General features: G+C 39.1%; 2 protein-coding genes across 2 annotated transcripts in view; both read right to left on the bottom strand.

The window, feature by feature from the left end:
- Positions 1–278: 278 nt before the first annotated feature.
- On the bottom strand, positions 279–21826 carry LOC141550069 (uncharacterized). The gene is made up of 11 exons (XM_074280290.1): positions 21736–21826; positions 20552–20710; positions 20134–20342; positions 18921–19024; positions 18265–18383; positions 16986–17159; positions 14910–15112; positions 12506–12609; positions 11594–11712; positions 5074–5238; positions 279–491 (listed from the first exon to the last, which is right to left on the bottom strand). Exons 2-11 carry the CDS (start codon positions 20708–20710, stop codon positions 279–281), a joined length of 1569 nt encoding a protein of 522 aa, XP_074136391.1. The 5' UTR covers positions 21736–21826.
- The window catches only part of LOC141550064 (uncharacterized), a 33745-nt gene continuing 33503 nt past the window's right edge, over positions 21742–21983 (bottom strand). Inside the window, exon 36 of the mRNA XM_074280277.1 lies at positions 21742–21855. Within this exon, the coding sequence (XP_074136378.1) occupies positions 21840–21855 (16 nt within the window). The 3' untranslated portion in view covers positions 21742–21839. The remainder of the gene's footprint in view (positions 21856–21983) is intronic.

Genomic DNA, 21983 nt, shown 5'->3' with positions numbered 1-21983 from the left:
ATTCAAAAACAGAAAATTAGATATCCTCTGCTCTTGGGACAAGTCAAATGACTTCTCTAAGCCTTGGCTTAGAGAACTCCTGGTACTTCTGCTACTCTTCCTTTATGAGATTGCAGCGAGGAAAGCATTTTATAAATTCTGAAGCACAATAGAAACATAGGACCAATGTATGATTGTTATGAGCAGATGCCTTTAGACATCCTGGAAAACATCTGTATGCCCCTGAGCCCCTCTGGGAACCCAAGATTCTGCTGGGTATCAGAGGAGTGTCTTGGCACTCACACAGCTTGGTAGGAGTCACAGGAGATATTCGTGCTGAGTCTGGCAAGGGTAGTTGTTGTCACATACGGGAGGAGCAGGGGGAGCTGATGCTGGAACCACTCTGCCCACAAGGAGGCAGGGAAGAGGTGGGAGTTAGGGTTCAGCCTGTCTAGAACAGCCCTCAGGATGGCGGCCCCGACTGTAGCATTGGGCAAGGCACTCAGGTGAGCCTGTAGAACAAGATGGAGGTTGGGAGTGGGAGGGAGAGGCTCAGGGGATGCACAAAAGTGGATCTGGTTGGTACTATACTGACCCACCACATAATGGGCAAAGTCAGGGGAGTTTCTGTAGTGTCTCTAACCTCCTTTTGGTCAGAAGCATAGTCTCTGTGGTCAACAAGGCTGCTTCCATGCAACAGATCGAATGTAGTTCCTCAATACAATACAATACTTGGAACTCTGCTGCCCTAAACTCTCTGACCTTTGTAGGCTAGGTTCTTTCTTTCCTTCCTTCCTCTCTCCCTCCCTTCCCCCCTCCCTTTCTCCCTCCATCCCTTCCTCTTCTCCTCTCTCCCTCCTTCCCTCCCTCCTTTCCTTCCTCTTATCTTCCCTCCCTTCTTCCCTCCCTCCCTCCTTCCCTCCCTTCCTTTCCTTCCTTCCCTCTATCATTTTTCTCTTTTCTTTCTAGGATTATGTCTATAATCGACTGATTTTTAAAAATAAACATTTGACTCAGTAAAACAAAGTGCACTCTTGAAGGCCTTCCTTAAACAAGACAAGGTCTAAGGACTAGATCTGTGATTTCATTAATATACGGAGTTCCTTGAAGAGGAAACTTTTTATTAATGCAGGCCATCATCTTGTCTGCAACCTAGAGCTTTAGTCACTAACACTGAAAGGATACAACTTGCTCAGAATTCTACAGCCTGTATATGCCAGAGACAGGATTTGAACACAGCTCTTTCTGACTTCAAATCTGACTGTTGATGTTATTCTGTTTCTCAAGAGCAGACTGTTTTCTTACTTCATACAGCTAGCATTTATATAGCATTTTAAGACTTGCTAAGTGCTTTACAATAATCTCATTTTAATCCTTATAATAAACCTGGAAGTTAGGCACTATTACTATTCTCATTTACATTTATCCTCATTCCTACATCTTTACAGATGAGGAAACTAAGACAAAAGTTAAGTGTCTAGTTCAAGGTCATACAACTGTTAAGTCTTCTTTATTCCAGGTCCAGTACTCTACTATATTATTTTTAAACTTTGCATTTCCTGCAGCATCTATTATATACTACATAATTACTGTTACTCAGTCATTTTCAGTTGTGTCTGATGACTCCTCATGACCTATTTGGCCTTTTCTTGGCAAAAATACTAGTATGGTTTGCCATTTTCTTCTCCAACTCATTTTTGCAGATGAGGAATCTGAGGAGAAATAAATTAAGTGACTTGCCCAGGATCACATAGCTAGTAAGTGTTTGAGGCCAGATTTGAATTCATGAAAATGAATCTTCCCGATTCCAAACCTAGTGCTCTATCCAAGGAACCACTACTTGCCTGGTACTATATAATAGGGTCTTAATTTAATAATTAAAATTTTTTTTCATATTAGGAAAGGGCCCATTAATCACACCATTCTCTACCTTTTCCCAGTATGCTCTAGATAGGAGCTTGGCAGAACCTTTGCTTTGACTTTTATGATTATGTATTCTGAAATCAACTGATTCTTGAGTGAATTTGTGTTTCTCCCTCTGAATCCCTTTGACACTGGCACAAAGGAGCTCTTAAATTCCTGGGAGAATGAACACCCCTGCAAGAGAGTCCTGATGGCCTGCCTCAGTGGGAGGCCAGGATTGGGAGATGGACTTAAATAGGTCCAGTTGTGAAGGGCAAGATGATTCAGATTTAGATTTTTGTTTTGGAGTGAGAAGCTAAGTCAGACCTTTTCCTCTCCCCCAAGATCATCTTTTCTCTCAAGGAAGAATACTGGGAGATAGCAATCTCCCTCAAACTTCCTTACTAAAGCACAGGAAGGATTTATAGAAAACTAAACCAAAATTCCAAAAGACTTGGATGCCAATCTCATCCAGAGAGAAGACTATGAAGACTGACTGGATTCAAGTATAGTTTTTTTGCCTTTTTGTTTGTTTGTTTGTTTCTTTATTGTATTTTTCTCACTTTGGGTCTAATTTTCTTGAACAGCATGACAAATATGGAACTGTGTTTAAAAGGATTGCACATATTTAACTTGTATCAGATTGCATGCTGTTTTGGGGTGGATGGGGAGGTAAGGGAGAGAAAAACATTTAGAACACAAACTTTTAAAAAAATGAATTTTGAAAATTATCTTACTTACATTTAGAAAAATAAAATACTATTAAAAAAAATCTAAGCCAACACTCATTTATATTGATGAACAAAATTGGTGGCCCTGAGCGGGGAAGCAATTTGTTGCATCAATTCAATACATACTTTCTCCATTACATTATTTTGACAAATGTTATTCAAAACTACTCTTATTTAACAAAGCCCCTCCCTTACTTTCCCATCCTGCTTTATTTTGATTGTTTTCTATGCTTCTGGTTTATGGAGATCCTATCATTTTGTACAATTAAACACAGTTAGTCTCATTACTTTTGCTCTCTAGATTTAGGAAGCCAGCCTCAAGGGGGAGGAAGAGAAATGCAGAGCCATAACTAGAATATTTTGTTCTTGGGGCAAGTAGCATAGAATGTAGTCTCAATTTGGTTTGGGAGGTATGTGTGCTAGAGATCACAGCTAGAGAAGTCACTGCTGGGGCCAAGATTTATGTTGAAGAAGACTGAAAAGAAGATCACTTGGATTGTAGCTACTAGAGGTTAGAAGTAATGATCTGGTAGCTTTCTATTTTTAATGAATTATTCTTATTAAGATCACCCATGATCATTCTTTTCCTAAATTATTGAAGAACTTAAAGTTTGAAGACCCCTTTAAAATTTGATGGCCTCTACCAAAGCCCTGATAACTTTTCCTAATTACAGCTTTGACCAAATGCCCTATGCCAAATTTCTGTTACACCCTGGGAGCCTAGTTGCCATAATCCCTTTCTGAGAAATAAGATTTGATGTTAAAATGGAAAACTTCAATGAGTTCAGTCCTAAGGTTCTATCACCCAAGACATTAGGATGATTTTGTCTTCTGTATTCCATTTGTCCTGTTCTTAGGGTGAACTAAAAATTAGGGTAACCACAATTATTTGAATATGTTATAGAAGATGGAGGCAGTGGGATCATGTGGAATGAGTCTCGTTCTTGGTATCTTGAAATCAGCTTTCAGATCTTGATTCTGCTATCCACTAAATGTATAACACTGGTCAATGAGGGTTGAGACTATGAGCTTCCATTTCTGCATCTGTAAAATGGGGGTAGGTATAGTGGATAGAGTGCTAGGCCCAGAGTCAGGAAGAATCATTTTACTGACTTCAAATCTGATTTCAGCCATATGCTAGCTAGATGACCTGGGCAAGTTACTTAACTTTGTCTCAGTTTCCTCATCTGTAAAATGATCTGGAGAAGGAAATTGCAAACCACTCCAGTATCTCTGCCAATAAAACCCTAAATGGGGTCATGAAGAGTTAGAGATGATGAAAATAACTGAATGATAACAAAATGGAGATAATGAGATTGTATTACCTGAAACTTAGATTGTTATGAGGATCAAGTGAGATAATCTTTATAAAGAACTTTGTAAACAAAATAATATTCAACTCTGAGAGGCAACCACCACACCAATAAACTCATAGTTGTCAACAACAGCATTATTATCATTGAAAATTCTCCTCCAAGAAAGGATGTCAGTAGATAAGGGATGCTAGGAAAACTCTATATGACAGATTAAGAGGAGCAAGATGGTCTTGACTAGAGGAAAGGAAACACTAAAAGAAAAACTTAAACCAGTGAGAGGGCTGTTAACATAAAGTGTCTAAAGTTGGAATTGGAATTCATTCAATATATTTGGAAAAGGCCTTTGGAGTCTGGATTTGAGTTTCAATTACTACTTCCTAGTGGTGTGACCTTGGGTCTCAGTTTTTTTTGTCTATATAATAGGGGAAATGGTTGCACTACATATCTCCCAGGGTTGTGCCATGTAAACTTAGACCATTGTGGGAGTCTGAGGTCTTCCCTACCAGTCACAGAAGAATATGGATTTATAGCTGGAAAAGACTTGAGAGACAATCTAGTCCAAATACTTTATTTTACAGATGAAGAAACTAAGGCCCAAGAAAAGTGACTTGCCCAATGTCTCATGGGTAGTCAGTTTCAGTGGATTTGAACCCACATTATCTAGTTTAATCTCTTTGTTTTTAAGGTGAATAAACTGAAGCCCAGAAAGGGAGCAGGATTTTCCTAAGCTGAAGGTAAAAGAGCTATTAGCTTCAAATCCATTATTTTATATTATGCCACATAAATGGAAAGTTAGTTATTTGTAAATAGTAAGATACTATAGAAAGCATGAACTTCTATTGTTATTTGCACAGTCTGACATGTAAACTATTGATGGCCATGTAAACCCACTCTCTGATAAAATGAATTCTGATGCCCTAAAGAAAACTGCCCTTATTATGAAGCCTAAATGCTGAGGTTATAGCTAGTATAGATACTCCTCCAGCTGGGTTGGAGTATTGAAGAACAGAATATGCAGCTAGTTTTCACCAGAAGTTAAGAACAATCAGCATCATGATGATTGCCAGAGTTTTAAAAGGTGAAGCTGTTCCCTCTGCCTGTGGATGAACTTGGAAGCAAAGGCCAAGAATCTTGTTGACACTCACCTGCTGGGCATACTTATTAAAGTGGATCATAAAGGTAGAGACATCCAGGCACAGATCTCTGCTTAGCACCTGCAAGATGTTCTGTGAGCGCTCCAGGCTGTGCAGATTTGAGGTCACAATCAGATGTGCCATTTGCTTGGGGGTCTCGACGTCAATACCTTGAACCTAGGGAAACAAATTCAAGCAAGAAAGCAAAAAACTACAGATATGTAGATTGGAAGAAGAAACAACCCCTTATCCCATCTAAACCCTCCCATCCTTTCAGGCTCATCTTTTCAGGCAGCTTTCCCTGCCTGGTATTGATCTTTCTGTTGTGAAATCCTATGAACACTTAGCTGAAAACATACATTGTAGCACTTTGTTCTGTCCTTGCTACTTTGTCCTAATTCTCTAACTGTTCTGTATAGGTGAGTCTTAATTTTCAAATATTTAAAATGTCACATGAAATTCATGCTGCTTATCCCCAGAGAGGAGAAATTTTCTTCCTTTTATCTTTTTTTCTTCCTTTTATCACCTGCTTCCCCTTTTGGTTAAGCACTGGGCTAAGTACATTGTAGAAAGCAGGAAAGGCTTGGTAATGACCTAATGACTTTTACCTCCTCTAATAAGATATTACACCTAGTTTTAAAGTTGTAGTCACATCATTAACAATTCATGGTTTGGGAATTAGGGGATCTGGGGTCTAGTCCAGATCTGTCCCTAATCTTCAATCTGACCATAGACACATCTCTCCCTCACTAGGTCTCAGTTTCCCCATTGGAGTTCTATGGTTCTAGAACTTGACTAGGATCCCTGACTGTCAATCTAGAACTTTGTATTACTCCAGGAGGGAGAGTGAGGAATCTTGCTGCCTGAGAGAGGAGGGTACTGCCCCATCTGATGGATTGTAAAAACTGTCCTATCAATTCTAGAACATTGCTAACATATATTGGTCTTCTCTCTGGGTTGCTCTACAGGTTCTATCTTGTTACATGCTTGTCATACCATAGGGATTAGCCAGAGGCAGGGAGGGTCCTGGGGAGAGGCTGCCTCAATGCCCTATCTCTGCCCCATGACCTTGATCAAATTGCAAGCAAGTTACAAAACTCACTTGCCTTTTCTGGCTCAGATATGCTGGGTATTACCACCCAATTTTAAAGTTTCAGTGTAGCCTCTACACTTTGGAAACTAGAAAATGCTCCAAATTGGGGCTTGATTGTCTAAACTTTAAAAATTGATGGAGACAACGCTATTAAAGCAGATTAACCTTAAGAGTATGTTGTTTATGCATCTTCTCCCTCTCCCTATCAGAGAATTGGTTGTTGAATATTTTCTAGCACATCTTTGCCAGAGAATTTTAGAGAAGAATGGGGTGGTATGATTTACTCATGCTAAAACAGCCCCAATTGTACTCACTTTAATAGATATGAAAAGACTCCTTATTGTTAGCACTTTGTTTTGCATCTTTATGTATAATATTGCATATTAGAAATTGTTATGTTCTCAATAGACAGGAAACTCCTTGAAGGCAGGTCTTGAAACATAGCGGCTTTTAGTATTTGTTGACCTGAATTGGCTAATTTGTGATAAAGGTTTTCTTTTTCTTTTTTCCCCTAATAGAGAGGAGAGGAAATAGATTTTTGTTGAAAAACATAAAATTTAATTCAAATGACTACTCATCTGCGAGATCTTCCTATGGTATTTTCTGAATTTCTTAGTCTTTAAATTGGTTCTGTTGGGTACATGGATGCCCAGGTTTAGCTAGTTTGTTATAAATTCTTATTATTTCTCCCTTCCTTTATGGTCAGCATAGTTTCATAGATTTAAAATTAGAAAGGATCTCAGAGATCAACTAATTGAACTTCCTCATTTTACAGATGAAGAAATTGAGTCTCAAAGAAATTATCATGAGTAAGATCACAGAACTAGGACTTGAACCCTTGACTCTTAATTCAAGCACTCTTTTCAGTGATCCATACTGTATTACTCCTTAGACTCAGAAGGGGCAAGGTAAGGATGATAGATGGCAATGCTTGTTGGCCAGCATAGGCTGCCCTAGGAATGTTGATTGTATCCTTGTAAAGACATGGGATACTGTTCACTGATTAATGAAAGTGATGGAACTAGAATCCCCTGGATTGTTCTGCCCTTTCCTTCATTCACTTTTACAACCCTTAATAAATGTGACACTATTTTGTTTGTTGTTTTGTGAGACCATTTGGGTTAAATGATTGGCCTATAGTCACATAATTTGTGAGTGTTAAGTGTCTGAGGCTGGATTTGAACTTGGGGACTTCTGAACTGGTGCTTTATTCACTTTACTATCTAGCTGTCCCTAAAGATAACACTATTAAATAAGAGAAGCAGCATGGTGTAGTGGATAGAGTTGTGAAGATTTTGTTCTAGTCCCATCTCTGACCCTGAGCAAATTATTTAATCTCTCGGTATTTTAGATTTCTTTCTAAGACTACAAATTTAATAATAATCGCTAATCAGCATCAGCATAGGGAGTTTCCTGTCAAATCACATCCAGATCACAAATTCAAGGAAGATTATTCTCTGTGTTTTTAAAAATTATCTTCCATCCAAAACAATCCCAATAAACTTTGGATAGAAAACGCCATCTGAATCCAGAAAAAGAATTATGGAGATTGAATGTAAATCAACTACATGCTATGTTCACCTCTTTTTCCTGCTTTTTTCCTCTCATGTGGTTTTCCCCCTTTGTTCTGATTTTTCTCTTCCAATGTGATTTATAAAGAAATGTGTATTTAAAAAATAAATAAATATTATTTTTAAAAAGAAAACTATCTTCTGATGTGGAAGGCAGATCATTTGTAATATTGTTATACTTTCTATTAGATTATAAGTCCCTTAAAGACAAGGAATGTCTTTTATTCCATTTTTATTTCCCCATGGACCATATTAGGTACTTAGTAAGTACTTATTGGATTTGAATTTGTTGAATTTCCATCTTGACATTGCACACTATGGAAATTAGCAGGGCCCTTCTAGGGTGGTCTGACAGCATTTCTGAACCTGGGTTCTATCCCTGCTGAGGGACTTTGGTGGAAATAGGTTGTAGGAAAGTATGATTGTTTTCATGGTATTTATCCTCACAGGTTAAGGCTGCATCTTAAACATCCCCCAAAGAATTTCTCAATCAGCCAGCTGCTATGGATGCATTCACACTAAAGTGGAAAGAACTTTGATTTTAGAGCAAAAGAATCCCACTTTGGTGACAATTCCTGTGTAGTCTTGGTCTTGTTCAACCCTCTAGAACTCAGTTTCCTGATATGCAAAGTGAGGGAATTGGGTCAGAAAGCCTCAGAGGTCCCTTTCAGTTCTAGATCTATGATCCTAAGATGTTTTTGGATCCTATTGATATCTCCAGCCTCTGTTATTTACCAGAAAGGAACTCACAGTGTTTACTCTCTCTGAGTGAAGGAGTATGGTCAGATCTTGATTCACCTGAAGTTGTCTCCTTCCAACTTCAAGGGAGGCCCTAGTTCTAGTATCTGGGGTTTGATGAACAAGAACCACGATTGTAGAAGTGACAATATTAAATCAAGGAGGCAGTATGGTATAGTGGATAGAGAGAGAGCTTGTCTCAGACTTTCCTCTAACTCCCTAACCCCTTTTCTAGTGTTCTTTTGCATTTTATTCTATCCTTTCATGTTGAAAAGTCCTGATTTTAGTGACAGATAGAATCTCTGGGACTAGAGTCCATTCAATTCAACTGACTTTCTGTCCTTTTATCCTCCATCCCTACTCCTATGCAGGAAGTTCATCTACAGTATGTCTTTGACATTTAATCATCTGTCTCCTGCTGAATACGGTGGTAGAGCACTGAATATGGTGGTAGAGAACTCAATACCTTACAAGCCATGCTGTTCTACTTTTGGACAGTTCTGTCAGAAAATTCCTCTCACTTACTCCCTCTCAGCCTCAGTTTTTTCATCTGTATAATGGTAATAATATAATAATATATCTCTCACTGAGTTATGAGGCTCAGATGAGATCAATATATGATATGTGCTTTGCAAACTTTTAATACCTCCTAATTTTTTAGGTATTATTATTATTAGCAGTATTCAAATTGAGTGGAAAATTTCCTTTTAAATTTCTCTCTATAGATTGTAATTTGGTAAAATTCCACTAACATTTGTTATTGTTGTTTAGTCTCATCAATCATTTCTAACTCTTGGTGACCTCATTTTGGAGTTTTCTTGGCAAAGATACTGGAGTGGTTTGCCATTTCCTTCTCCAGCTCATTTTACAGATGAAGAACTAGCAAATAGGGTTAAGTAATTTGCTCAGGTCACATGGCTAAGGTGTTTACCTGAGTGTGTTTAAGATGAATTTGTCCGATTTCAAGCCCAGTCCTCTATCCACTGTGCCAGCAACATTTGCCAAATGCCTATGGACAGGACACTATGGAACAGAATAAGTCTAATCTTTTTTTCCATATAATTATCTTTCCATACAGTTACCTGAAGACTAGCTTTCCCTTTCCCATGAATTTTTCTTTCTCCATACTAAATCTCCCCAGTTAATTTCTTTGATTCCCATATGGCCAGTTTTGAATTCCTTCACTATCTTGATCACCTTTTTCTGGAAAACCAATACTTAATAATAATGTTACTCCTCTAATGTGGTGCTCAGAATTCTTCAGAAGTATAGTTTGACATTATATAGCTGAATATAATTTGTCCCCTTCACCCCAGTGACTCCCACATCTCCTGCATCATTCAACTTTCTCTTCTTCAAATATCCCCCAACTCTTTGATATCTCTTAAGTAATTTTAGTTCAACCAGTAGCATGTGATTTACTTAAGCTGGTGATGATGGTTTGACTGCTTCCAGGAGTGGTACAAATTGGGGAGATTATAAGCCTTGGAACGGCAATATGTTCTAGGAGAGTTTAAAGGGAACTAAATTTGTACATGACTTAGGAAGGTTCCTAAGGGGATATCTATAGGAAGAATAGGGGCTGGTGTTCCACCCTCAGACAAAATTGACTGAAAGCATTGAGAAGGGACATGAGATGGTTGTTATTATTGGTATTTAAATAAAACTAAAAAGAAAATCCAATCCCTTAAATAAATACCATTATGAATTTAGCCAGTCAGTTTGTAGAAGCAAGCTTTATTGGCAAGTTAAGAAACAATTACATAGTAGATGGCAGATCTGTGTGGTACAGAGAACATTTGGGAGGCAACTCAGGTCACACAGTTGGCCAGATGTGTGATACACACTCATTTATAGAAATAGAATCTTAGAATCTCCAAGTTGGAAAGTACCTTAGAGGTCATTACCTAGTCCAACTCATAGATGAAAAGGAATTTTCTCTATAACCTCCTCCAACAGGGAGCCAGCTAGCTTCTGATCGAGGTATCCCATTTTCTATCTTCTGAGGTATCCCTGAATTATTGAATTCTTTTTCATATTGGACCAAAAGTCTTTCCCTTTTAATTTCTCCCCACTGATCCTAGTTCTTCTCTTTGCAACCCTCACTGTTGCCATAAAGGAGTCTAAGCACTTAATAAGAGAGGTCTCTATGGAGCATTCTATACTGCCCTGTCTAGGGGTTCCCAGCCTCCTTCCTACCATCATTGATCTCAATTTCAAGGTTATCCTAAGTCATGGAGGTATTAGGAAAAAATAAATTTGAATTACTGATAAAATCAATTCCCAGAAGAGATATATTTCAGTCTTTTCCTTAATCAAAATCCTTGTTATCCAGGGCCAAGACAAATACTTTTTGAAGGTACCCAGTACAAAGCTGAGTACACAGCAGGGTTCTGTGGGGACTTGTTGAATTGAACAGTATTTCAAATGAAGTGATTTGGTCTCACCAGAATGTTGGAATAACCAAATTCGTTGCTACTGATTTCACTAAAATTGAGGGAGATTTCACTGGTAGTTTTGAAGGATGAGTGAGTTGAAAACGCAAAAATCAGAGAAATACAGAATGTCAGAAGTAGAAGGTACTTCAATATGCCTCTAGTCTAACACCTTTTTATAGATGGAGAAACTGAGGTCCATACTGGTGGAAAGTGATCCTCAAATACAAATTTAATCCTGGAATGATGGAAAGCATTCCCAGATAAGCTATATAGCTTGGGCACAAACCTCAGATCTGAGAGATGGTCAGTGGAGATATAAGCTCCATTAGATCTGAGGTCTGTCCTGGGCTCAGAGTATTGGGAGATATAGAAGCAGGATCCGATAAACATATAATCAGATATTGTCCCAGAGATGAGACAAAGAAGAATTTCTTGGAAAGCTTAAAGCAATGAAACAGCTCTTGTTTTATATGGCAACCCTTATTCCCTTTGCCACCTTACTCTAGCCTGATTCCTGCCTTCAGGACTAGTCTGTTTGGAGATATCCATGCTGAGGTTGGAGGAGGAGTAATACTGTCCCACCTAGGAAGGGAAGAAAGGTGGGGTTCTCTGGGCCCTGTTAGGAGCAAAAATCCTTGATGCTAAATGCTGAGACTGGTGCTGTTGTTGAGGCACCGGCTGGAAAAACTTACTCCATCGAAGTCTGGGTAAAGAGCCTGCAGGTCACTGAGCACAGCCTGAGAGCAGAATGGACCCAGATTCATTTGCAACCAGTCCCTGGTGTCAGAGCTTTGTCTGCTACATGCTGTGCCTGTGGAACCAAAGATGGGCAGTTAGAGAGATTTCAGTACAAAAAACAAGTTTGGGTGCCTAGCTCACTCTGCTGGAAATCTGGCTGTAATGCCTTTTTGTGTGTGTGTGTGTGGGGGAGAGAACCTGGGTTATGGTTTCAGCTTTTTCACTAACTCTCTAATGACCTGGAATGTCAACTTACCAGCATCATCTGTAAAACGGGCACTAGATGGTCCAATGAGATGGTGTGGGGGAAAGTGCTTTGAAAATATATAGAGTGTTGGATATGCTGAAGCCCCTCTGTAATCTCAGCTACCAAGAAGAGGTATATAAATTGTTCTCACTAAGTTGGGCATTAATGTGATGAACATTCAGGTTTTCTAGGGAGAGGTGAATTGGCCCAGGTTAGAAAGGGAGGTCATGCTTCTGTGACAATTAGTGTAGGCCTGGATGTGCGATGTTGAGTTAGATAGGGAGGGCTAATCTTTTTTAAAAAAAAGAGGAAAAATGAGGGGGAGAGAGAAAAAAAAGAAGAAAGGAGAGGGGTGAGGGGAAGGGGGAAGAGAAAAAGAGGGGAGAAAGAGAAGGAAAGAAGAGAGATGATGAAAAGAGAGCGGGAAGAGAAGAAAAAGAAAAGAAAGAAAAGAAATACTTTATAAAGCCATAAAAATAATCTGTAAACTTAAAACCATTCAGGAGGATATAGCTTTTTAAAACTAAAACTCTATTTAAATACTTATTGTTTATTATCACTACCACCATCATTGTGGACATAGGTTATTAAATCATTGGTTAGGGATTTTAGGTCCTACCTGTCTCAGCAAATTGTGCAGCCAAGTACCTCTTCTGAAATCCATATACAGCTTGTTTCTGCTGAGGTGACAATTCCTGGAACACTTCCCCAATGGCTTTTATGCTAGAAAACAAACCGCCAGATTGGTGGTCAGGTCTAAATACCTTACCAAGGCCTTCCTCTAATAAGATCCTCCCAGCTCATCTCTACACAGCAAGAGAAAGCTAAGAAAAATGGGAAGGAAGACATTTTCAGGGAGTAATACAATGTGTGTTGGATGGTGGTACCTATTGGCTAACAGTGATATTGTGATCCAGCTCTACTAACCATTGCAAATATCTCAAAAAAAATGAGAAAAGGTGTCAAATCTTAGGAAGTCTGAGGAAGATGATCTTTAGGAATGAGAGAAATTCCCTAATTGAGGTTAGATAATTTTTTTAAATTTTTTTTATATTATCCCTTGTATTCATTTTTCCACATTATCCCCTCCCTCCCTCCACTCCCTCCCCCCAATGACAGGTAATCCCATACATTTTACATGTGTTACAATATAACCTAGATACAATATATGTGTGTAAATGAGGTTAGATAATTAAAGAAGAAAGGAATTATTAGTGGGAGAGGGGATGCAGAGTTAAGGAAAGAGCTAAAAATTATTAGAGTATTACAAAATAAAACTAGCAGGCTGCACTTATGGATGTCTTATAGTGTTCAGAGTGAGCACTCTCTTAGCATCTTTGTCAAGTTTTCAAGTCAGTTTTAGGAAGTGTTGTCTCCCCAGAGGAAATAAACCTTTAATTTTTGAGTTGAGGTCATTATGAAAGTAAGATTCCCTTTATATTCATTTCTCAAATCATAGAATTTTTAACAAGATAGTATCTTAGAGATCATCTACTTTAATGCCCTTTACATTTTACAAATTGAATAAATTGAGATTCAGGGAAATTAAGTGAATTAACCAAAATCAAACAGATGGTAATTAGTAGAGCCAAGACATAAAGTCCTCTGCCTCCAAATCTAAACTTTTTTTTGATTAGATGGTGGCTGTTCTATAAAAGTGAGGCACACCTGTATGTATATGAATTGTGTATCATCTTGGATATTCTTATAGGGCACATAGTGTCTACTAGAGGAAACGAGAGCAAACTTAAAATGTATATAAATAAATGGGTCTATTGATTACTATTACTATTTTAGCCCCACTGCCAAAAAAACATATATTCAGAAGAAAACTTAAAGGTCTTAATTGACCAGAAGCTTAATATGAAATCATTGATATAAGACAGAATGCTATTGTGACCAAAAAAACCCTCATGATTTTAGACTTCATTAGTAGGAGAGCAATGTCATATTATATATTTAAAAAGAATGGCAAGTTGTACATAGAAGATTTTGAATTTCATGGACAATCATCTTTTCTGTTGTTTTCTAATATAGTATAGAAATATATGTTTTGCAAAGATGAATGTTGAAAACTATTTTTATATATATTTGGAAAAATAAAATACTATTAAATTTTTAAAAAAGAAATACCTTTTTTATTTCTTAAGTTCAGAATAATATAAATAAAATTAAAAAATAAAAGAATGAAGCCCCCCTCTGCTCTGATCAGTTCATACCTGACTTACCATAGCCAATTCTGAGTATCACATTTTAGGAGGGAGATAGACAAAGGAGTCCAGAAGAATACTAATAAATTAATGAAGGGATTTGATTTAATATCATATAATGACTACTGAAAGCAATTGAGTTTTGTTTTTTTTTTTTTAGCCTGAACACAAGATTTAAGGCATGGATTGTGGGAAAGATATAGAATCCCTAGATTTTGAGCTGGAAGTTACATTGCAGAATATCTAGTCCAGACTTTTTTCTTTTATAGTATTCAATTGTTTTAGTCATGTCCAACTCTTTGTGATCCCATTTGTAGTTTACTTGGAAAGAAAGTGACATGGTTTGCCATTTCCTTCTCCAGAACACTTCACAGATGGGGAAACTGAGGCAAACAGGGGTCACAGTCAGTAAGGATATGAGTCTTCTTGGTTCCAAGCCCAGCACTCTGTCCATTATAGCACTACTTAGCTGCCATAGATGATGACAGTTATATTCAAATATTTGAAGGATTACCATGTGAAAGAAACATTCTACTTGTCTTGCTGGCCCTAGAGAATAGGACTAGAAGGAAAAAATGGCTAAAATTTACAAAGAAATCAAAACCTAGGAATAGAATTGGTTTCTTTAAAACCTGGTACTGGAGGTATTTAATCAGATAGAGGTGATCCTCCTTTAGGGAGAATGAGGAGAATTTTTTTCCACTAGGAGGGAAGTTGGATACCATTATCTCTAAGATCTTTCCAATTCAGATTCTATGAATCTCCAAAGCAACAATGAATATCTCCAGTTCTAAGGTCCAATGCAGTACTTACAAGGCCTGATAATGGGAACATGTCACAGAGAGTGGAAGCATCTCTAGGCTGGTGATGTTCACCCCAGGGAGCAGGACCTTCAGGCGGCCAAACCACGTGCTGGCTTCTTCCAAGGACATAGTAGGGACTTTTGGAAAGATCATATCTGCTGCCTTGGACATCATGGCATCTCGTACTTTGGAGCTGGCTAGCCAGTCAGGACTCTACATTGCATTCATACCCGAGAGAGGGAAAAACAAAAACAGAAACAAAAAAATATACATAGTAAGCCCATGCTTATTTAACCTGGGCCAGATGATGGTACAGCTGTATCTTGGGGGCACTGGTTAATGGGTCTTGTGTGAATGGCTATACTTAAGTAATAAGGACACATTGCAGAATGGCTAAGACCTTTGATATATTCTGGTTATTCAGATATGTTTTGGACCCAACTTTCCTTTGCAGCAATCTTTTCCTCTAAATTTCACTTGTTTTATTATTTTTTTTTTTCCTGATTATACACAAAGCCTAATTCATTCATAAGGCTGGACAGTTGTGCAGACAGAAAACTATCTAGTAAGAATTAAGGACCAACTAGGTCAGAAAAGTGTAATTGGGGTATAGTAAGTTTAGAAAGAATGGGTACCATTCTGATTAGGATAATGTGTTTTTCTTTTATCTAGATTTCTAATTGCCTTATGCTGGAGTCTTATTTCTGAGTTACTATTTTCTCTTTTTCCTTTTAATTAAATCCTAGAAAATCCATTTTTATGACCTGGGATAAGCTGCAGACAAGGGCAAGAAGAGAAGGGGGGAGCCAAATTAAGTCAATTAGAGCAGAGGGGGATGCTAATTAGAGAGCAGGTGTGGCTGGCTAAGAAGGACTAACTAGAACAGAATGCACTTCATTTTCCCAACCCATTCTGTTAGACCTGGTACAGACCGAGGCTTCTTAAACTTTTTTGCGACCCTTTTTTGCCTGAGAAATTTTTACATGATGCTGTAAAATTTTTACATGATATATAAGCATATATAATAATGTTTATATTTACTGATAATAAATCATTTTGTGACTCCCCCATTCAGTTATGTGGCTCCATATGGGATTGTGATCCATAGTTTAAGAAGTTTTAATGTACACCAAAATTTGAATTTAGATTTAAAAAATATTTTGATAACTTCATTTCCTTCACAATCCTGTGTTTCCTTTTATGGATTAAAAACATTATTGTGAAAAAAAGAAAATAAATAATAAGGAAATAAAATTAAACACCCCAATTAAAAAACATTATTGTGAGAAGGGGTTCATAAATTTCATCAGACTCCCAAAGGGGACCAGGACATAAAAAGAAGTTGAGAATCTATGGGGTAGAGAGTAATGGGGACAGAAGTGGAGGAAGAAGACAGGAAGAGGAGTGAATAGGACAGGACAGGGGCCAAGGATCTGGGCCCTTCCCTGTCTTTCTGAGTCTTGATCTGATGAAGAATATCAGTATAGATTCTCTGCCATTAATGATAATGACTCAGACAGTGAAGGCTTAGATCAGAATTTTTTCATTGGATGAAGGTCCCAGAGGGTTGAATCCCCCCTCCCTAAACCTCATGTTTTGGCAAGATCATGTCAACTCATTATAAGTGCCCCGGCCTGTGGAGCCCCTCTCTTTATTAAAGAGAGATACTCCTTTTAATGTGGTTAGCCATACTAATTATCTCTTCATTTCCCATCTCGTTGCATCCATCAGGACTTCATCATACTCCTGTGTGGGCTACCCTTCCCCCTCTCCTTTTTCATCTTTTTAAAAAATTGTCTTTTCCCATTTAAATGTGATCTGGGATTTCTTTTGCCTTTTTTGTTTTTGATATCCCCAGTGCTTAGTACAAGGCCTGACCCATAGTAGGACACTTAATAAATTCTTGATTGAATGGAGAAGGAGAGAGCACTTAGTAAGTAAGCCCAAGGAACAAAAGAGGGGTAATAGGAGAAAACAAAAGGGAGTGGGGGGGGGAAGGAAATGAGAAGAGCCAGGAAAGTGAGAAGTGGGAGCCTTACTTGTCCCCTGGAAGAAAAGTCCCAGGTGAGAGTAACTCTGGGCTTACCTTTAAAATGAAGGTGTTAAAGTCTTCCAGGTAGGAGGAAAGGTGGCTCAGTGGATCATTCCGGATGCTGATAGCCTCAAGGACAGAACCAGCTCCAGAGGGGTTGTTGATGAGGCCACTGTGGATAGTCATTTGGGCTAGCACACTGGCTGAGACAAGGTCCAGGGAATCCAGCTAAAAGTTGGCAGTTTGTTAGGACAGACAAGAAGCACGGCATCTCTTGAGAATGAGTGTGGATATGTGTATGCAAGTGTGAGAGTGCTAGAATGTAACTGTGTACGCTACACAGCTACACAAACACGTTTGTTCTTTTGTATCCAGGAGTATGTAGAAGTAACTAGATGTGTATTGTGTTACTAGTATGTACATTTCTGTGGGTCTCAAATATATGTACATAGCTGTCTATGTGTGAATGACTACATGTGGGCAGGGTCCTTTTTAAACATTTTATCAATAATTTGTTTCTCGCATGCTTTATTTTTTACTAATCCTATCACCTATCAGACGAACTATCTCCCTACTTTCATGAAATCCATAAAATGGATATATATGCCTTCTCGGCCTTTTTTCAAGTTAATGGCCTTATCTGTCAAACTTTTGAAAATTAATTACAGAGCCCCATGGCCCTTCTCCAAGTTGCCATTGGGTCTACCATCTCTGATTATACTAGCTCCTAGTCCAAACTTTAGCTTTTCCAAAAGGCTAGCCTTGAGACATTATTGCTCACTCATTTCAATCATGTCCAATGACTTTATGATTCCATTTGGAATTTTCTTGGCAGAGATACTGTAATGGTTTGCCATTTCCTTCTCCAGATCATTTTACAGATGAGAAAACTGAGGCAAACAGGATTAAGTGGCTTGCTTGGGGTCACACAACTAGTAAGTGTCTGAGGTGGGACTTGGACTCCTGAAGGTAAGTCTTCCTGATTCCAAACCCAGTGTTCTCACTATTATACCCATTCTGCTTATCTCTAGCAATCTTGTCAAAAGACAAATTGGGAATAATTTGATCTGATTTATTCTGCATGAACCAGATGTTTAGTGTTCACTGATTCCTTTTTCATATCTTAATAAAGTCAAATGCTTAATGATGCCAGCAGTCCCCTATGAAAACCCATGTTTATACCATTTGTTATTAGATTAATTGGTTGAAATGTATACACGGTTTTTCCTATATTACTGCATTCTGGTTATATTAGATTGATTAGATTACATTGATTAATTGAAATGTACACCCTTGGGTCCCCGAATGCAAAGGATTTCAGAATGATACTCACCCCCTTGAAATCACTTTTGAGTGAAATAATGTCTTTGTAAGAGGCATAGGAACTGAAGGGGCCAAAGTATTTGTGCAGCCACTGCTGGTCACTCACAGCATCCCGGGCACAAGCAGAGCCTGTGGGAAGAAGGAGTGTTGGGAGGATTCCTGGAGCCGGCTCTGCCCCAGGAAAGGAGGTGATAGCAGGACTGAAATTATCAGTACTGAGTTAGGGGGAATGGATGGATGGATGATGAAGTCTGTGACCTGGCTCCTTACATTCTGTAACAAGACCTGGGATCTAGAGAGGAAAGGGGCCATCTAGATTTCTGGGCACATTCTGTGGGTACCAGAAGTCGTTTTTTAAAAATTGTAGCAGAAACTGGTAGCATTCCATCTTTCATTTCATGCTTCAGGGCAGATTCGATCCCCAAAGACCATCCCCACTGGCTCCTGCTACAGATGGCAGGGAAGAAAGTGAGCTCTCCCTCATGATTGGGCTGAGGGTTTGAGGTCCATGCCTGCCTTTGATCAGAATAGAGTTACAGTTCTGGTGACCATATTTTAGAAACCCCACAGAATAAATTGGTCTGGGAATAGGGAAATATCGAGGCATGATGGTTGGTTTTCCCAGTGAATCTCTGAAGTTTCCTTAGCAGCCCCCCTCTTGGGCACCTGTGTTTTGCTGCTGGGTCATCAGTACTCGCTGCACGAAAGCATAAATGTCTGTTGGATGTTCATATGTTCCATTAGCCTGGTGAATGTCCAGAACTTGGACCCTAGAAAGTACAGGGTTAATATATTAAAGAACAGAGAGGCAATTTTATTGATTATCCCTTAGGCTGAGGCTAAGTTGACTCACTGATTTGCTATTCCTACTGAATAGACTTTGGGATCTCTATATGGAGGGAAGTCTTTGATAAAATGATTTACACTATGGTGTGAAGGACTGAATGGGTACCTTTCCTAGAAGAGTTTGCATTAAAAAAAAAAAGAGGAGTAGAAAGGGCAATGTTTAGCCCCCCCAGCGAGTGATGGTACAGCATTGGGATTTTCTTAGAATATAACTCTATACATATACTTCCTCTCCTAAGAAACCACTAATTCTTTCCTATTGTCTAAAAGACAGTCTGGTACAATAAAAGCATTAATGATTTCAGGAGTCAGAAGATCTGAGTTCAAATCCTACCTTTGATGCTTACAAACTTGGATAAGTAACATAACACTCTTGGTGACTTTATTTTTTAGCAAAGCAATTGAGCTTAAGTGCCCAGAGTCACACAGCTAGTAAGTGTTAAGTGTTTGAGGCTGGATTTGAACTCAGTTCCTCTAGACTGTGTTGTCTAGCCTCTAAGTAACTTAACTTCCTTCAGCCTCAGTTTCCACATCTATAAAAGGAAGAGATTTGGACTGTCATTCTGAGGCCCCTTTCCTATCTAGATCTAAAAGTCTATGATAGAATCCAAATTCTTTATCTGGTATTCCGAATGCTCTACAATCTGACCCTCAGTTTACCTTTCTGTCTCTTACTATCCCTCCTTCAAGTGTTCTACGATCTCCTCTCTTATTCAAATCCTAATCCTTCACCTTCAAAATGATTCAAACTCTTCTCCCCAGGAGTACCCCAGGCCACTCAGTGATTTCCCCTCCTCAGATCTCATTTATCCCTATATCCCTCATTTGGGTCTCAATATACAAAATCTGGTGACATCAGTACTCTTTCTAAATCTATACATTTTATCTCCCTTAATTATTAAGTCTTATGCTTTGTCTCCCCCCAAAAAAACTCATATAGTACTGGACACCCAGTAGGTACTTAGTGAGAGCTATGGAATTAATTGGTTATTTTACAGCCCTCATCACCGCCTCCAGTTTCATCCAGGCTTACAAGGCAGCTAGGGAGTCGCAAGACATGTCGATGGGTAGAGAGCCAAAGTTCTGCGCATCCAGACCAGTCAGGAAGAGGGCCAGTCTGTCTCCAAACCAGGAGGTGTACTCCTCTGGGCCGAACACTAGCATTGATGGGCTCAGGTGGCAAAGGATCTGCCCCAGGATGGTACGTCCCACTTCAGCATTTGGAAGCTGGGCCAGGTGATGCTGTGGTCAGGAGAGTCCAAAAGCATATTAGGGCCAGCCTGGCCCCTGGGGACAAAGGAGAGGCCTGGATCTAGTAGTTAAGGTACACAGATGTGGTCTGAGCAAGGATGCTCTATGATTAGGGGCTAAGATCAGGGGTTTGGTGAGTGAGTAAGCCGGGCATAAGGAGGACCAAGGGCCCTGTGGGTTAGTAGTAAGAGCTCCCTTACCTCCTGAGCCTCCTTGTTGAAGGCATCCAAGAATGGCCCAATGTCAGCAGCATTCAGGGCTGCCATGATCTTGCCTGCTTGGATGCTGTCTCTCAGGATGTCGCCTGTCACTAAAAATCCTGCAACTTGTTGAGGAGTGAGAATGCTCAGTGTGTCCATCTATGGGGAGAGACATGGAAAACGGGGTTAAGAAAAGGGTAAAAAAAAGGGGGAGTCCAGCTCAGGGAGGTTAAAATCGTGTAAACTCTTTTTTTTAAAATTTTATTTTAATTTTTTGAGGCAATCAAGGTTAAGTGACTTGTCCAGAGTCACACAGTTAGTTAAGTATCTGAGGCTAGATTTGAATTCAGGTCTTCTTAACTGCAGAGCCAGTGTGTGTCACCCAGCTGGTGCCCCTCTTTTTAATCTTAAAGCTCTATGTAACTATTGGTTACTCTAATTATTGCTGTTATTATTAGCCTCTTGAGCACTGGAGAAAGTAAAGCGATGTTTCACCGTTTGCAGGAAGTCTTTTTCTCTCTCTTCCCCAAGGTTAATGCTTCCCTCTGAGATCACCTTTCCCTTCCACTATATATAACTTGTATGTACATTTCTTTGCATATTGTCTCTCCCACATTAAAATCTAAGTTCATTGGGGTAGTTAGATGGGCACAGTGGATGGAGCACTGCTCCCGAAGTTATGAATTCAAAATCAGCCTCAGACACTTAATACTTACTAGTCAAGTCACTTAAACTCCAATTGTCTCACCAAAAAATAAAATAAAATAACAAAATAAAAAGAATGTAAGCTCCTTGATAGGAGCTATTTTTGTCTTTCTTTGTATCCCCAGTAGTTAGCATGGTCTGATACATGGTAAATGCTTATTCAGTGACGGACTAATTTTCAATCAGATATAGGAAGATAAGGGGAAAGTCTTAGAAGAGAGACCTCAATAAGTATTGGGATAAGAGATTGGAAGTCGTTTCAGGTTGTTGCTGATCTCTCTGGACCCTGCCAGCCCTCATTTTTATGGAGCAAATGGAAGGGAGCAGATTCAAACTGAAGGACTTCCCGGGGTAAGAATGGTGAATGCTACAAAGAAGGTTAAGGAAGGTCTTCCTGAACAGCTTCTAAAATATAATCATGATGCAGACCCATATGACCTGCTAAGGGGATCCCTTCTGAGGGTCTCAGTATTACTTACAGCATTGAAATCTTGGTATAGTCTGACAAGGTCAGTGTAGGTGGGCTAGGGAACTGAAGGAGCCCAGGTTTGCCTGCAACCATCCAAGGCTACCCTGGGTATTTTCAGAGCAGGGTGCACCTGGAAAAGAGGGGCAGCATGTCAGGTAGCAGCTGGGGTGTGGGCTTTAGGGCTAGTTGTGTGTTTTTCTCCCTCCAGACCAGGGGCTCTGTAAGGTAGGGGCTCAGCTCAGACCAGGTAAGGCTTCA

Source organism: Sminthopsis crassicaudata, chromosome 1 (assembly GCF_048593235.1).
Source record: "Sminthopsis crassicaudata isolate SCR6 chromosome 1, ASM4859323v1, whole genome shotgun sequence".
NCBI lineage: Eukaryota > Metazoa > Chordata > Mammalia > Dasyuromorphia > Dasyuridae > Sminthopsis > Sminthopsis crassicaudata.
This window is presented reverse-complemented; position numbering and strand designations above follow the sequence as displayed.